Below are 17,489 nucleotides of genomic sequence, written 5' to 3'. Positions count from 1 at the left end.
CTAATTCACTGCACATGCTCTGTGCTGCTGTCACTTACTGAGCTGAGGGACCCACTCACAATATACAGTACACATAGAATAGAAATGTCACAATATAAGGCTGATTAGTAATTAATACAGATAATTATTACATGGCAGCACAGAAACCAGTGCAATTAGCATCAGAATTTAATAATCAGCCCTGTAGCATCAGCTTATATTACAGGCCAACCTCATTTTCTGCTGGATAATTAGTGACGAGCCCTAAGCTTAGCTTCTCAACAGCTGCTCAGAGCCCACTGAGCATGTTAGTGTCACAGACACTTTCCAAGATGGTGACCCCCTGTGACAAGTCTGAAGTCCTGGATCATTGCTGCTATTGACAAGCTGAAACTGGTACAATAAATTCAGTATATAGAATATGGCATTTTTAACCATATTCATTTTTAGGGTTTAGTTCTCCTTTAAGCTTGTCCCTAAATCACTGTGCAGTGCAACTCTCTAAACACAACCTTTAGTACTTGGCAAAGAAAATGTGTCCGGCCATAGAGAATCAGTCAGGCAGGTAAAAGGCGCACAGGCAGGTTTTGCTTTGTGTCAACAGGCGCATGTTTTGCATTTGTGTATTACTGAATCAGGGCTTTGTGTGCACAGCAGGGATAGCAGGGACCAGACACAGGGTTAAGTGAGGTTTGTACATATGTTTGGGCAATGGCACATGCAGCATATGATTCCTTCCTCCAGGCAACAAAACACCAGTAATCATTTCCATCCTATTCCCGTTGTCATTATTAGAAACACACACAAGGTCCCAATTGGCCGTGATAAGCATACGCCACCTGCTCGTCGCTTGCCTGGTGCAAACGTGTGACCCCCAATAGAATTCTATAAATGTATTTCAGATTCTGATGAATTTATTGTGTTCAGCAAGCATCCAACAGCTGTGCTTAATATAGAAATAGCAGGTTAACCCACTTGAAATTCACAGGTAGAACAGGAGGGGAATAGACTGATTAGTGCAAAGAGCATCTCATAACATTAACCTTTGGAAATTGCCATTGCATATTTCTGTTAATAGAGATAGTGGAAAGGTATTTATTTCTTTGAGGTGGGGGTGCGTTCTAAATAGAATGCAGCTGACCTGTACAGTTCTTTCAAAGACATTAAGGTCCTGCTCACACTAGCAACATTGGCACTACTTGTCAAAGGTGGCAGCAGAGGACAGATGATTGGCTGTACCAACAAGAATGCCTTTGCAGTCAAATGCCCACCAAGTAATGAACAATGCAGTTTCCTGGATTGCTAGCAAGTGTCACATGTGATGAACGCTGTCTATCTGAAGCGCAAATGCATTTAAATCATTTAGAATGATATACTAGCAAATACATGGGGTTCACTAACCAACCTGAGAAGTAGAGATTGCAAGATAACTTGCCCAGAGATTCCCATTGACCAACCTACAGCCTAGACAGTGGAAGAGAGTGATTGGACAAACCTTGTATTGGGTCTAATGGTATAACTATTTGGCAATGTAACAGTCAGACATTTTTATGTAAGGCTAGCGTTAACTATTTCTGGATCTATCAACAGTTGGCATGACAGCCATGCTATTAGTTCAACACTCATGCGTTCATGATGGGAGATCCACATAAGTCCCTCTCTGTTTGAAGAGATCACTTGGCCTAGTGTTGCCTAGTCTAGGGGTCTAGACAACACATAACTGACCACTGCTTTCTCCCTCTTCATCCATCCAGACCATTGGCATATTTTGGGCATTCAAGTACTTGGGCTTGAGAGATGGGCAAACATACAGTACTGGGTCAGTTGAGTGGTTGCTGGACAACCACTCAACTAAATGCACGTCAAGAGGGTGAGGCATGTGTTTATCAAGGACAGAACATAAAAACAGCTGGTTTGATGGAGATGTTGTCCCGTGTCACCTTCATGAAGGTGCTTACCATGTTTTGTGTAGGCTGATTTGGAAAAGGAAAACTAAACAAACTCTGCACATTGGGGTAGGTTCAGTCACCAGGAAAAAGAGACTTTTATGTGTGGGTATCTTATCCAAAAGGTGTGCCCTCTACATTGCATCCTGTAACCAAAGCACAAAGCTCATTATGGTACTCAGGGGGGTCATCTTTAGCTAAGGCAGTGCCCAGGGCCCCAGCAGAAGCAAGAAATATGAAATAAGTGCAACTATACAGAGTAGCAATGTGCTGTACCCTAATACTGTGCCCTGGTGAAACAATATGACAGTTTTCAACCTTGTGCTGAAACCTTTTTAACCTTCTGTTTGCAAAAAAAAAAATTGTTCTTTTAACTGATAACCTAACAAGGACTCTCACAGGGGGTAAAAGGTTTGTTGAGCAGAGAAGCCAGGGACTTAGATAAACAGAGACACAGAAAATCAAGTGGACTTTTCCGACAGGGATAATGGTGTTAATGATCAGTGGATGTTAGGCCTATAGCTCCCAATGAATGGGTTTTTCTGTCAGGTTTATTTTTTGTGGGTCAAACGAGAGGCACTTTCCTGTTGATAATTTATCCACAAAACTGGGTTGTGTCAGGATCTAGGTTTTTATATTTAGCCAAAGTAGACATAATTTCATTTTTAATAGTTATAGGATTTTCTTTATTATTAATGTCTTGTAAATTCCATAATGCAACCATTTCATTTCATTTGTAACTTTCATTTTAGATTCCACGGCCTGAAATCACCCAAGTTAGTCCATATCGGATGGCTGGCAGAGATTATCGATGGGTATGTTGAATTGGGGGGTGGGGGTAGGGCTGTTAATTTTGAATTGTGCTTAGCACAGGGCAATCCCTATGGCAGTGTCTCTTTGTTCACACTATGAGCAAACCTAGGAAGTTGTCGTTGCTATATAGTGCTCCAGTCAGGGGCAGAACTACAGAGGGAGCAGACACTGCGGCTGCAGGAGGCCCTAATTCATATACAATTTCAATAAAACTTGGTAAAACAGGACAACCTCTAGACATCTTCGGGGCCTGAAAAATAATTTGCTGTGGGGCCCAGTAATATCACTGGCTCCAGTTATGGTCATGTTTGCATGCTTAAAGTAGGGCAGCAGGGCATGTTCTTTGACTGATAGGCCATTTGCTCTTCTGGTCTCTTAATAATAGATTATACCGAATAGGAGGTATGGGAGATACAAATAGTGCCAAGGCTGAAACTGCAGTCATAGCCAGTAAAACCTTATAATCAGACCAATATGAAGAAACAATGACATTGTCAAGGGATAGTAACCTCCAACACAGTTCCTGACTCATGAGTTTACACACAGCCCAGAATTATATTGGTTTATGAGAAGCCAAAGCAAATAAAAGATTCATGTCAAGTCACCGTGTTTTGCATAGACTGATTTGTAAGAGGAAACTAAACTAACTCAGCGTAGGCTCAGTTGTAAGGAAACTTTTATGTGCGGGTGTCTAACGCCAAAGCTGTGCCCTCAACATTCCCTCCCATAAGCAGAGCTGCATTATGTACAAAGTTCCCTAGGGTACTCGAGTGGTCATCTTAAGCAAGGATGTTGCCATCTTACCTGTTGACACCATCTTGCTCTACTGTTGACACCTTGGACAAAGAGTAACTAAGAGTCCTTTACTGAAATAGAGACCAACTGCTATATATAAGTACAGTGTATATATTTAGAAGCTCTTCCATGGAAAGCCTTCTATTGGAAGCCTCCTCAAGCAAAAAAAAAAAAAAATCCCCTTCTGCATTCTCCTACTACAATTTTTTTAGTATTCCAGTATATTTTATAACCCTTCCTTCTTCTTTGACCTCCTAAAACAGTTCTGTAAGTTCCACTTGAAGGGAAACTATGTTGACAGTGCAACAATGAGGTCCCAAGTCATAGGCCACTATTATACTGTATCTTATTCTTCCTCTGGCTCTAACGTCAGTCATCCTATTTAAGATGTTGGGAATGTAAAAAGCATAAGATCTAGTAACCCATTTTGCAACCAATGAACAAATTAATGGTGTCTAGGGCTCAATAGACCTATAGCAGACTTTGTAAAACCTGTTATAGCATTGCGCCACAGATTTCATTGTGTTTCTCTTCATGGGGTTGTTGGCATGTAAACAAATGAAAAAAAATTATTGTTTCTGTCTCTGACCTTTATTGATATAACTGTGTTTTAGACCTACTCTGATGTATAACTTTCCCAGATAGATTAATAAGTAGTCAGGAATGAACAAAGCCATTCGTAATCATTATACCATTGAGCAAACATGAAACTGCACTCATTGTGCCCCTGGGCATGTTGGTTTCTACCCATTCTTTTGTACTTCCCTGTTGGGTAATGTTATTGGAACATCAGGGACAAGTCTTAGGGTAGGGGCACACTGGGCGATTCGGGGAAATGAAGAAACTTCGGGCGACTTCGGAATACGAAGCACCGCGTGTGCCATGCCGCAGTAGACTTCCATTATAGCTGGCGCATTAGTCGCGATTAGTCATCAGGCGACTAAATCTCCCCCAATCGCCCAGTGTGCCCCTACCCTAAAAAGAACTGAATAATAAACCCAAATGTAAATTAAAATGAAATCCATTAAAAAATTGGGCTATCTGGTGTATTTTTATGGATACAACTGGCTATTGTTTTCTCTTTCTCTACAGAAGTCACCATCACCCCCATACTTTGAAAATTATGGCTTCCAGCAGGACAATAATAATGCCTTCAGTCGTCCAGTCCAGCCCAATTTTTATGAAGCCTTTCAGCCACCCAGACCCCAACTCTCTCCAGCGCCACACTATATCCCCCAAGTATCTACAATTCACTCCGTGCCAGCCATTAATGAACACAAGTCCCAGACATGGTGGACTCCAAGTAAGTCATACTTCAGTTCATGGCTCTGCGTACATGTTATTTATGTTAATATGTTACAGTATTACATGTTATCATGGTAAACTTAAATACCAAATGTTTTGCAGATGGTGGCCAGATCTTCTTCCAGCATCTGCTAAAATTTAAAAAATATGCCCTTAACCAAAAACCAAATAATGTTGGCAATTTCAGATCTGAACGGTCACATACTGTAGTTTTTTACTTCACTACTGAAGAACTTTTAGTTCCTCAAAAGTGAACTTGCTTTTTCAATCTCAAGACTGTCCAACTGGAGGTTCATGGACTAGATGTGGCTCTCTAAGGAATTTCTATATTCCATTGTTAACTCATAGTCTATATAGATTTCTTTGTATGGGATCTTTTTAATGTAATATGGCCCTCATACATGTAGTATGATAAATAAAAGGCCTACAGCTTCATAGCATTGCATAGCATTACTCTAAATGAGGGGTCCCCAACCTTTTTCACCTGTGAACCTCATTCAGATGTATAAAGACTGGGGAGAAACCCAAGCATTAAACATGTCCCTGGGAATGCCACATGAGGGCTTTGATAGGCTATTTGGTAGCCCTTATGTGAACTGGCAGCCTACAGGAGGCTCTACTGGGCAGTTCATATGTTTTTCATGCAACCAAAACTTGCCTCCAAGCCTGAAATTCAAAAATAAGCCCCTTGATTTGCAGCCATTGAAAGCAACGTCCAAGGGTTGGTAAGCAACAATTTGCGCTTCAGCCACTTTTTGTGGATCACAGCTCTAAACTATAATACGTTACTGTAAAGAAGGAATATGCATAATCCTATGTGGCCTAGAGCAGTGTTATCCAAGATCTCCCATGCTGTGAGTCAGTTATCTTCTTATTTACACAAAATGCAGCAGGCCTCCGGGTTGACAGGTCTGGCATACAGTATTAGGTAAAAAAAGAATCAAAACTCTGGGTTTAAAGGGATCGCTACTTTTGCTAATAAAGTGAAAGAATTACCATTTTACAAGATAAGGATCAGGAATAGGACCCTATGTACCTAAATAACTAGATCTGTATTTTTCTATACAGACATCAGCCTTCTGGTTAATGCCAAGCCCACTTATTTAATGATCGTTTTGGTAAGCTCAGTAATATAAATGCCAAAACATATAGACATACATATCCTGTTTATTATAGGAAGAAAAAAAATTGCATGTATTGTAGCTGCCACGAGTGTGCTCATTGCTCTGCTGATCGTTGGGGCGGTGCTCTGCTGGTACTTTGGTAAGATGTATTTATATTTATCTATTAATAATATTTTTTATAATTTTGTTTATGTTGCCAGCACAGAACAAACCTTTGTCTGATGTCTCCCAATCCTGCATTAAACTTGTGGTGAACTTAATTAGATTGAACGATCAAAATATTTATGTTCTCGTCCAGTGTCGGACTGGGACACCAGGGGCCCACCAATAACCCTTGGACCAGGGGCCCACCCAAACACCTTTAGACCAGGGGCCCACTCTAAGTATTGTTTTCTTCCTTTCCTTACTCAACCTCTATTCTCCTAGTCTCTTTTCTTTACATACTATAACCTATTATTCCATCTATTTAGCCTCTTTATTCTCGTAGAAATAGGTAATGACCATGAAATAGGCCAAATGTTTAGAAGCAGGAGGGCCAACACTGTTCTCGTCCATTTGGAAAGGGTGGGGAGCAATTCCAGAAAATATGTCGAGTGTATTGGTTATTGGTTGTTCTTTTTTGTGTGTGTAACCTGTATGGTATTGCATACCATACAGGTTACCAAAATTGCACTTTGTAAGCGAGGCCAAATGTATTCTTGGAAATAATTCAGTATTTTTCTGTAGTAACAATGAGTTGCCAGATGAAATGTGGTACAAGCGGAAGCTGTGTGCGCTCAATCCAGTGGTGCGATGGGGTCGCCCAGTGTCCAGGTGGAGAGGATGAAAGCTATTGTGGTAAGACCAGAATCACTATACAGATATGGGACATGTTATCCTGAATGCTCTGGACCTGAGGTTTTCCAGATAATGGATCTTTCCATTCCACTAAGTCTACTACAAAATCACATAAACATAAAATTAAACCAATACGTTTTGCTTGCAATAATTATATCTTAGTTTGGATCAAGTACAGGTATGGGACCTATTATCCAGAATGCCGGGACCTGGAGTTTTCCGGAGAAGGGATCTTTCCGTAATTTGTATCTCTTAACTGTTGAATTATTACAGAGAAAAAGGAAATTCCTTGTAAAAATTTGAATTATTTGATTAAAATGGAGTGTATGGGAGATGGCCTTTCCATAATTTGGAGCTTTCTGGATAACGGGTTTTCGGACAACAGATCCCATACTTGTACAAGATACTGTTTTATTATTACTATGAAAAAGGAAATTATTTTTAAAAATTTGGGTTATTTGATTATAATAGAGTCTATGGTAGATGACCTGTCCATAATTTGGAGCTTTCTAGATAACGAGTTTCTGGATAACCGATCCTATACCTATATTGATAATGACCTTGCTAATAAGTCCTATCTGCCAAAAACACCACGGCAGGCTATCCTATTGTACAGAATAGGAAGCCTCATGTAATACTTAATACAGTATATAACATGAACATATGTATAAGAAATTAAGAATGTGCCCATTTGACTCTAATGTCCCTTTCAATGTTCTTGCAGTTCGAATGTATGGACCTGATTTCCAGCTGCAAGCCTATATTCCAGCAACTTCATCCTGGCTGTCTGTGTGCAACGAGAACTGGGGTGACTCCCAGGGGAGAAGCGTGTGCCAGGACATGGGATACAGCACGTAAGCCCTAGGGACTGCTACTTTGTATTGTGTGTGTGTGTCCCAACCCCAAGCTTCAGAGCTGTCCACACAGTTCAATGCACCCGCCACGTCACCACTACCCGCGCTTCCTTCCTCTAAATCCTAAAATCTCATTGGGATCAAATCTTGAAACTGACCTTCCCTTTCTCCAAACTGCAAGTCTTAGCTCTTATAATTGCTGCCATTGTATATTTTAACCTATTGCCTACTTCCTACTGGTTGCAAGTATCAGCCATAGAAGAATTGGCATTGCATATCTTCTTGGAAGATATACACCTCCACCTAGAATTCAGCAATGCCCCTGGTTAGGGTCAAGTACATGGCCAATTGCTCTATTATTACTTCTAAGCTTTAGAGTGATAAAAAAAATATTCTAGACTATATGGTGCATCGTTAAAATATACAAAACTGGTTAAAATGTCTACAATAGGTCAAAATTGCTATTTGAAACGTTCACTGAGCCTCAGGCTAATGTCACACTGGCGGAGAACTGCCATTGACATCCTTCCACTGCCTCCTTTGACTTCAGATGCCAAAGTGCAGGTCTGAGCACTTTTCCACCCAAAAAAATTGAGAAAATGTGTTGAAGTTGAAGTCAACGGGAACAACTGGATGGAATCCACCAATGGAAATTCTTCTGCATGTGACATTAGCTTGAATGGGGATAGGCTGGTTGATAATTGATAACTTTACACAACTCTACATTAAAATCCAGAAAATCAATAGTAAACCTTTAAGGAACAAAAATGTGAGATCGAAGCTACTGCTATGGCTATGACTGGAGTTGGGTTTATTTAATATTTACATGATTTTCTAGTAAAGTTAAGTTAAGGAAGATCCAAATTACAGAAAGATCTATTAGCCAGAAAGCCCCAGGCCCTGAGCATTCTGGATAACAGGTCTCATACCTGTATGACAAATTCCTTGCCATCATTTTTTCAAATGTCCTGTATAAATAGTAAAAATATGTTGTTACTGCACCTCAATGTCAATGTCAATGTAATGTGTGCTCCAACAATTCTTCTCTATAATTGACATAGGAAAAATAATGTACCAACATTTTTCACCTTGGCATCAAAATTCTCGGTAGAAAATGTTTTAAGAATTCTCATAAAATGTCACAGCCATGGTACAAAGATTAACAAGCCCCAACTTCTTTAATGATATTTTTGCAAAATTGTTGGTAGTGGCAGAAAAGAATGTCAGGAATGTCACCTGAGAATGTGTAGTGTGATTTGGACAATTTAAATTTTTTTTTAACATGTCGCCGTGTAGTCAAAGGAATACTCTGAATATTATAGGTCATATAATAAAAATATAATTGCTGTCAAAATGTTACAAACATAGAACATGCAGGGCGGATTTATTAAAGACTGTTAAAAAAATATAATTTTTTTAATCACCTGTAAAAACATGAAACAAAGATATTAAAAAATTATATTTGTTTCACCTTATTTGACTGAATTCGTCTGAATTTGGAGCACACTTTTAGGGTAGAAAGGTTTCTGGTGATGAAAAATGGGGGGATGAAAAAAGTGGGGAAATCTTTCAATAACTAAACCCGTTGTCATAACTTTGTAAAAGGTGGAAGGTGACACAGTCCAGTGAGGACAATTTATTAAACGCCAAATTTTTCTGGTCTGAGAAAAAAAATTTTTTTCAGAGAACAAGAAAAAAAATTTATGGGGGGATTTATTAGAGTCTGATGTTGTGAAAAGTCAAATGAAAAAAGTGCTCCAACTCAGACCTGCCAAGAACATGTAAAAGTCAATGACAGATGTCCCATTAACAACTGGAAGATTTGAGTTGCACTGGGCTTCCAAACTAATTATAGCTTTTGGTTGATTTTACGAAAAAATCTTAGGTTTCGAGAGCAAAATCCCAAAAATTCATAGGATTTGTACTTTTTTTATAGTAACTTTTTACACACAATAAAAATTGCTTGATAAATAGGGGGACATCTAATCTGTGTGGATTTGGTCTGAGTCGTTTTCAGAAAATAGTGAGAACTTTTAGGATTTTGATAAATAACTGTGTGTAGAATTTTTGTCAAAATTGTGATGGCAGATATAGTAGATTGCTTCAAGAAATGAGCTGATATCTGTAGCAAATCATACAATACCAATTCATCACTCTTATTACTCATTTCTGTTTATTGATTTGAAGTCAAATTCTGTCTCTTTAATCTATGGATATTTATGTTTATTATTAGATCTTGAGCTGGGAAACAGAGAGTTCTTCTTTATATTGATCTAATGTGGGATACAATTTCTAATTCTCTGATTTTCCCCTTCAGTTATGTTAAAAGCAGCTCTGTGAGTGCCACATCTGCCACCGAGGGATATCTCAAGCTCAATACCAGTGTGGTTAATGGCAAGCTACAGAGCAGAATTTACAAGAGGTATGGATTTCCAGTTTTTCTTTCCCAGTAACCTGTATCTGTTCTGAAATCACAATCCTGCAAGTCTAACATTCAGTCTGGGAGATTGCATTAATACAGGGATCCCCAACCTTTTGAACTCATGAGCAATATTCATAAGTAAAAGGAGTTGAGGAGCAACACAAGCATGAAAAATGTTCTTGAGGTGCCAAATAAGTGCTGTGATTGGTCATTTGGTAACCCCTATGTGGATTGTCAACCTACATTGAGGCTCTGTATTCCTGGTTTTTATACACCCAAAACTTGCCTTCAAGCCTGGAATTCAAAAATAAGCACCTGCTTTGAGATCACTGGGAGCAACATTCAAGGGGTTGGAGAGCAACATGTTGCTCACGAGCTACTGGTTGGGGATCACTGCATTAATATATACATACAGTATATATAAGATTTCTTGCCCTTTCTTATCTGTCAGCATTTATTAGGTAGGGATGGCATTATTTTGGCATCATTGTTAGTAAGACGTGCAGTTATTGGACGGTGATCCATTTGTTAAGGTGATCATTTGGCTATAATAAGGATGTGCATTCCTATTAAAGGTCTGCTGAGAAAAATAAATTTGAAGACAATTTATTTCTTTTTTTAAATATAGTTTGGTTGTTTTTTTTTTCATTCTTTGGGTGTGTAGATACCATAAACAAAACTGTTGGCAGTAGACTTCTACAGATGAAGGTACCCTGCCACCTAGTGGACAGTTGTGCCTTGAGTTTCAGACTGCTGAAACCCATGCCTGGTATGGTAGATTGATGGAACTTCAGGAAAAGTTGACCTAGAGCCTTTTGCCTGTCCTGGCATATAGGGAGGCACATGGAGGGTAGCTAAAGCAAGGAAGTTCCCTCTATTTGTGAAAAAAATAGAGAAAATAGAGAACAGGAGAACATCAGTAGTTCTGACTGCACTAGATACTGTAGTTCTAAGCAACTATCCATTATACATGAATTAAACATTTTGGATGGTTTAATGTTATTTGGAACTGCAACTGCCGGCAGTTAAAGCATCACCGCTGCTTCTCACTTTTGAAGCAAAAGAGGAGAGATTACATTCGTTTTTCAAAAGTCATGAAGAACAGTGAAGGGGACAGACATGTGCTGCTTTAATAGCCATTATATTTACAAATAAAAAAAAACTTTGCGCAATGACTGTATATTGGAAAGTTGCTAAGAATCACATCTTGTTTCATTGTGCAACATTTTACATTACAAATTCAATTGATTAATTTGCTTTCTTTTCCTTTTTAAGCTCCTTCTGCACATCTGGAGTGGTCACATTACGCTGTATAGGTAAGAAGCAAACTTCCTTATGACAGTTTCATTAAACCAAGATCTACAGAGACAGGCATACAGACATAGCAACTCCAGGGACAGACAGGGTCAAACTCGGTGGGCCCACCTACCCAGGCCTGCTTCCTGCTAGCAACTCCCTAAAGCTTCCGAAATTAAAACGAGGCAGAGGAGGTGCATCAGCGGATGGAGGAGTTCATGACTGGCCCTGAGGTTGCAGCCCTTGTGGGCTCTGGACACCCCAGTCCAACCCTCATCAACTCCCCTGATTTCCCTAGTAGTTTCCCTTTCTCCCCGGTCTCTCGTCACTATACTCCATTTCCATGGGGTTTCTTGTTTCTTCATTGTGTTCCATGTGTACATGCCCAGTCAGCACTGGGCATCACTTCTGTTGACATCATGAGAACAAATTTTTCGATAGTGCCATTCCCCTAGATTCCTACTCATTGGGGTTGACGTCTCTGTGAAGAGTCACCTGTCTGGTAACCAACACCAACCAAACAGCATAAAGCATTTACTGGTCTCCTAAAAGCAAAGAATTGATGGGTTGCTATGGGTTACTTAACCTAGTACAAGGGTTGTATGCATATTTTTGGTCATTTCGGTTACATTTATTTGTTTCAATGCAGAATGCGGCTCCTCTACAAAGAATGTGGAGAACAGGATAGTGGGGGGTTCTCAGGCATCACTGGGAGACTGGCCGTGGCAAGTGAGTCTTCAGTACAATGAGAGGCATGTCTGCGGCGGCTCCATAATTACATCCAACTATATACTCACTGCTGCACATTGTGTGGAGGGGTAAGTACCTGTGTGTGTGGCTACCATCCGCATTATACAGTCAAAAATAATAGCCGGTCAAAACTCACCCCTCTCGAGTTTTCTTCCCCCACTTCAATACCGGGTACTCAGCCACCAGCCCCCCAGCTGTGCCTTAGTAATATATATAAACAAATAGGCGGCACTCTGGGTAAAATGAAAAAGGAGTATTTATTTCAACAAGAGATGGATCCGTCTCTTGTTGGAATAAATACTCCTTATTCATTTTATCCGGAGAGCCGCCTATTTGTTTCCATATATTACCATCCGCATTACTATGATGCACAAAGTAAATAACTATACAGTGTGGTAAATACACCTGCATTGGGCTCTGCACTGAGCAGAACAAAGCTATGCAAATGTTATACCAGTAGGTTCTATAATCCATACAGCACATAAGTGTTTGTTCTGTTTGGTTAATGGAAATTTACAAACATATTCATGACCTAGCTCTCCCAAATGCCCTGCAAAATGAAACTATGGGTATTTATAAATACAAATATATGCAGAATGTTCCAAACTTGCATCTGTAAAAGTATAAAGTGTTGCAAAGTTTTTTTTTTTAAATGAACAAGTCGCCCTGATTGATTCATCCATGATGCACCAGACTTCCAAAGTATTTGCCCCTGTCATAATTTGGAGCAAATCTTTGCGCCTGAAACAAAATTGAGTGCATTATAAGAAGCAGCAAGATGAAATCACATGGGCTATGGTTAACTTACCTTGCGTTAATAGGTAGTAGCACACAAACCCCAATATTCCCTAGTCACCCAAGCCAGGTCATACATGGTTCCCTTGCACCTCAGCATGTTTCATATTGTACCTACTGTGCTGTCATCATCCATGCTGCCTGCACATTGGCACAACTCTATCCTCTAAGAGACCACAAAGAAACAGAAATACTCTAGTGCATGGCACATTGTTGCACCTCGAGCTGTTTGTTCTTCTAGAACCCCCAATGTGTGACCCACCAGTCTCACTGAACTCAGTACCCCATGGGTCATGCGGTATCCCTACATTTATTACCTGTTCTTCTTGTGCTTTGTATGTACACTTCGTAAGATTCTGTTGTCTTCTCTTTTTATTCTAGCGCGTATTCATCTCCATACGCATGGACGGTTTATGTTGGATCCATCTCCAGAAGCACAGCCGGAATCCGATATTATGTGAAATCTGTGATTGGGCACCAGAAATATGATACAAAGACAAAGAACAATGACGTTGCCCTGATGAGGCTGAAAATTTCCATATTATTTTCCTGTAAGTGCATTCTGTACAGTAAGACAAAGTACAGTACCACAAACAGAACTGTGTCAGAGCTTTGGGAAGTGGGTAGTTTCAAGTAATAAGGCAAAATGGTGTCTAATGAGCTGTGGGAGTGGCTTACTAGTGAAGGAATAATACAGAGAGTTTTTTGGAGTCATCCGTATAAATACATCAAGAATACCTAGCAGTGGTTGTGGTTGGCTCATAATGGGTTCTCTGGAGGTTGTCAGTTTTGGACTGGCAAGTTATAGAACCACTTTTCTGTATATACCAACATGGGAGTGTCAACATTACTGCGCTAAAACTATGACATTGCTCAAGGCAGAGTACTCCCCAAGTGGGATTTAAGTTCTGCTGCTCTCCAGTGGAACATTGTTTCCTTCTCAATGCACCTGGTGTACCTTAGGGAGCCAAGTGCCCTCTCTTCTTTAGGAGCCATGTACTAACCAGATAGCAGCTCCCTAACACAAGATAACAGCTGCCTGGTAGATCTAAGAACAACACTCAACAGTAAAAACCCATGTCCCACTGAGACAGATTCAGTTACATTGAGAGGGAAAAACAGCAGCCTGCCAGAAAGCATTTCTCTCCTAGAGTGCAGGCACAAGTCACATGACCAGGGGCAGCTGGGAAATTGACAAAATGTCTAGCCCAATGTCAGATTTCAAAATTGAATATATAAAAATCTGTTTGCTCTTTTGAGAAATGGATTTCAGTGCAGAATTCTGCTGGAGTAGCACTATTAACGGATGCATTTTGAAAAAAACATGTTTTCCGATGACAGGATCCCTTTAAAAAAATAATAAGCTAAAATAATAATACAATACATCAAGTCTCTGAATGTGTCTGAATTGTAGATGTCTTCTAGTTGCCTCATCCTTTAAATTAATTTTTTTACAGCCATTTAACACTTTTTTGTCCTTTCCAATTGGGTTTACTTTGAGTTACTCTGTCCCGTTTCATTTAGCCAAAACGGCGAAACATTTGTGAAACCCCTTGTCAATGGGCGTCAAAATAATTGTGATGCGCAACAATTTTGAAGCGAGTATACGCATTAAATGCATTAAAGTCAATGGGCGTCTGACTAATTTTGACGAGCGACAATTTTGACACGCAGTGAATTTTTCCATAGCGAATTTTCGCAGCAGTTTCGCCAAAACATTTGCAGTGGCCGAGGTGTCGAAATTCGCCGCGAATCCATGCCTGGCGAATAAATTCACCCATCACTACTGTGTAACAATTTCTCAACAATCTTTACAAAAACTTGTTTGTTTGACACATTGTATTTTTCACACTCATTTGTATTTTGTCACAGCTACAGTGCAACCCGTGTGCCTCCCCAATGCAGGGATGCCTTGGGCATCTGGCCAGTCGTGTTGGACCTCTGGATGGGGAGCCACCTATGAAGGAGGTGAGATCAAAACTACATATATTGACCCTTGTATTGTTATATTTCTGTAGAACTGTATATTTCTCAATTTTGATGTATTCATTTGAATAAGGGTTGCCTGGCCATTCCTGGTTGCAGTATCCAATTCATTTGGTGACATTCATCTGGCATGTGGTAGAATACTTTTTGCCTTTATAAAGGTGTTTGAAAAAAATCTTATCCAACATAGTCAGCTGATGGAATAAATTGATTGCTGTCTTTTTGTAGCACACATACATAGACATTTGATGATGAAAAGTCTACATGTGTTTGACCAGAGGAGCATTTTTACGTTTAATCCCAACCAACAAACAATGAATGGAAGGTCTTCTCATTGAACAACAAAGATTGTAAAATCCATTATCCTACAGCTTCATCCCTCTTAATTATAATTAGCTGAACCAAAGACATTGGCTCTCAACCACGAGTGTTACAAAAGCCGAATGCCAAGAGCACAAGGCAATCATTAGAATACATTTCAGGTTTACTATAGAACACTTACTTAATAACATGCTTGATTTTCTAATTAGTCTAAGTAATTAAAGATAAGAAGGGATAAGGCACTAACTAAAGGATCATCTGCTTTAATTGCAGAGAACATAGATCTAATTTGAAGGAACAATGAGAACATTTAGGGGGTGATGTAGTAAAAGTTGGAAAGTTTTGCCAAGGTCTAATAACCAATTGCAACCCATTAAGGCGCACTGGTGGAGCTTCTGCACCCACTCTCCCAGCGGTTCTGGTAATTTGCTGAAATTATACTTCTGTGTATTGTCATTATGCTTGTTTTACTCTTCTTACGATTGTATCTGTTTTCATGTGTTAAGTACTTTATTTGGTTTTGTTACTGTCTTAGCCTCCACCCGTTAAAAGGAAGTGATTGGCTCAGTGTTTTTGTTATCATTGTGGTACTGTTGTAATGGTATGAGACGAGAGTTAATGCATGCACTACAGAAATCACGCATGCCTCCCCACAATCTTGGCAGAAATGTAGGAAATACTGTGGGAAAAATGGGCTACATATAGAAATATACATTTATTCTGACAGTTCTAATGCCAAAGCTTACCACAGGTTCTAGACCTTCTAGGGACAGACTGGCCTAACAGAGCAACTCCCAGTTGGCCCAGGTACTACTGACTCCCAGTATAGGACACTTTCCATTAGCTTATTCTTTTTTCACTTTGGGCCTTGGAACTACTGACTCCCAGTATAGGACACTTTCCATTAGCTTATTCTTTTTTCACTTTGGGCCTTGGAACTACTGACTCCCAGTATAGGACACTTTCCATTAGCTTATTCTTTTTTCACTTTGGGCCTTGGAACTACCTATATTTAATTGCCCCAGCCAACAGTGCCCCCTCCTACACCCCAATACAAAGAACATAAACATGACTACCCTAGGCATGCACCCTAAGTAGAAAGCAACAAAGTAGTAACACTGCTTAGCAGAGTTTAAATTTTGGAATTCAACATATTTATTTCAAATTTATTTTTATATCACTTTAGCTTCACCCTAAATCTATTTTTATTGTATTAAAAAGTTGTCTCCAGCCATATTATTATTTAGCAGTCAATCAAATATTAGCTTCTAAACAGCAGCATACCTAATGAATGGTTGCTATGGGTTAATAGACCAGAATCAATTGTTTTACCTGTTCCTACATTAACAATTACTAGAAGAAATGAACTGCCGCAACGATTGAAGCTGCAAATATTGCAGCCTGAAGGTACAGGAGACTCGTGACGATTCATGGTCTTCAAGTTGGGTCACATACACAATGAACAAACACTATCAGCATAGGACCAGGGGGCCCAGGCCCTCCCCTGTTGCACCCCCTTCCAGCACCCCTTACGGGGCAACCGACCCAGCCTCTTCCACCTTCCCACCAGCACGTAGTTGGTTTTCTCTTTACGGCCACAATCAAATCAGGGAGTAGCAGCAGCAGTGGGTCTGAGCTGGCGGGGCTCAACAAATTTTTTCCCGGTGCCCCGCTGGCCCAGTCTGACTCTGAACACTATATTGGTTTATAGCATTTCCTAATGCAGTTAAAGGGATACTGTAATTTTTTTTCAACATGCATCACTTCTGCACTGAAGTCCATTTTTTAAAAGAGCAAACAAATGTATTTATATTTAATGTTGAAATATGACATGGGGCTAGACATATTGCCATTTCCCAGGAGCCCCTAGTCACGTGACTTATACTCTGATAAACTTCAGTCTCTCTTTACTGCTGCACTGCAAGTTGGAGTGATATCACCCCCTCCCTTCCCCCCAGCAGCCCATCAGCCCATCAGCAGAACAATGGGAAGGAAACCGGATAACAGCTCCCTGGTAGATATAAGAACAGCACTTAATAGGAAAAATCCATGTCCCACTGTGACTCCTTCAGTTACGTTGAGTAGGAGAAACAATAGCCAGAAAGCAGTTCCATAGTGCAGCATTGGCTTTTTCTGAAAGCACATGATCAGGAAAAATGACCTGAGATGGAGCCTACACACCAATATTACAACTTAAAAAAATACACTTGCTGGGTTAGGAATTACATTTTATATGGTAGAGTGAATTATTTGCAGTGTAATTTAG

At 39.9% G+C, this 17,489-nt stretch overlaps 1 protein-coding gene across 1 annotated transcript in view; it reads left to right on the top strand.

The window, feature by feature from the left end:
• tmprss2.1.S (transmembrane serine protease 2 gene 1 S homeolog) overlaps positions 1-17,489 on the top strand; it is a 32,167-nt gene that overhangs the window by 11,316 nt on the left and 3,362 nt on the right. The window contains exons 2-11 of the mRNA XM_018248924.2: positions 2,678-2,740; positions 4,626-4,836; positions 6,015-6,101; positions 6,689-6,799; positions 7,524-7,653; positions 9,971-10,075; positions 11,351-11,391; positions 12,021-12,189; positions 13,298-13,467; positions 14,789-14,884. Of these exons, the coding sequence (XP_018104413.1) occupies positions 2,717-2,740; positions 4,626-4,836; positions 6,015-6,101; positions 6,689-6,799; positions 7,524-7,653; positions 9,971-10,075; positions 11,351-11,391; positions 12,021-12,189; positions 13,298-13,467; positions 14,789-14,884 (1,144 nt within the window). The 5' untranslated portion in view covers positions 2,678-2,716. The remainder of the gene's footprint in view (positions 1-2,677; positions 2,741-4,625; positions 4,837-6,014; positions 6,102-6,688; positions 6,800-7,523; positions 7,654-9,970; positions 10,076-11,350; positions 11,392-12,020; positions 12,190-13,297; positions 13,468-14,788; positions 14,885-17,489) is intronic.

This window comes from Xenopus laevis, chromosome 2S, assembly GCF_017654675.1.
Source record: "Xenopus laevis strain J_2021 chromosome 2S, Xenopus_laevis_v10.1, whole genome shotgun sequence".
In the NCBI taxonomy this organism is placed as follows: Eukaryota; Metazoa; Chordata; class Amphibia; order Anura; family Pipidae; genus Xenopus; species Xenopus laevis.
Note: the sequence above shows the minus strand (reverse complement) of the source record. Positions and strands in the feature narration are given on the sequence as shown.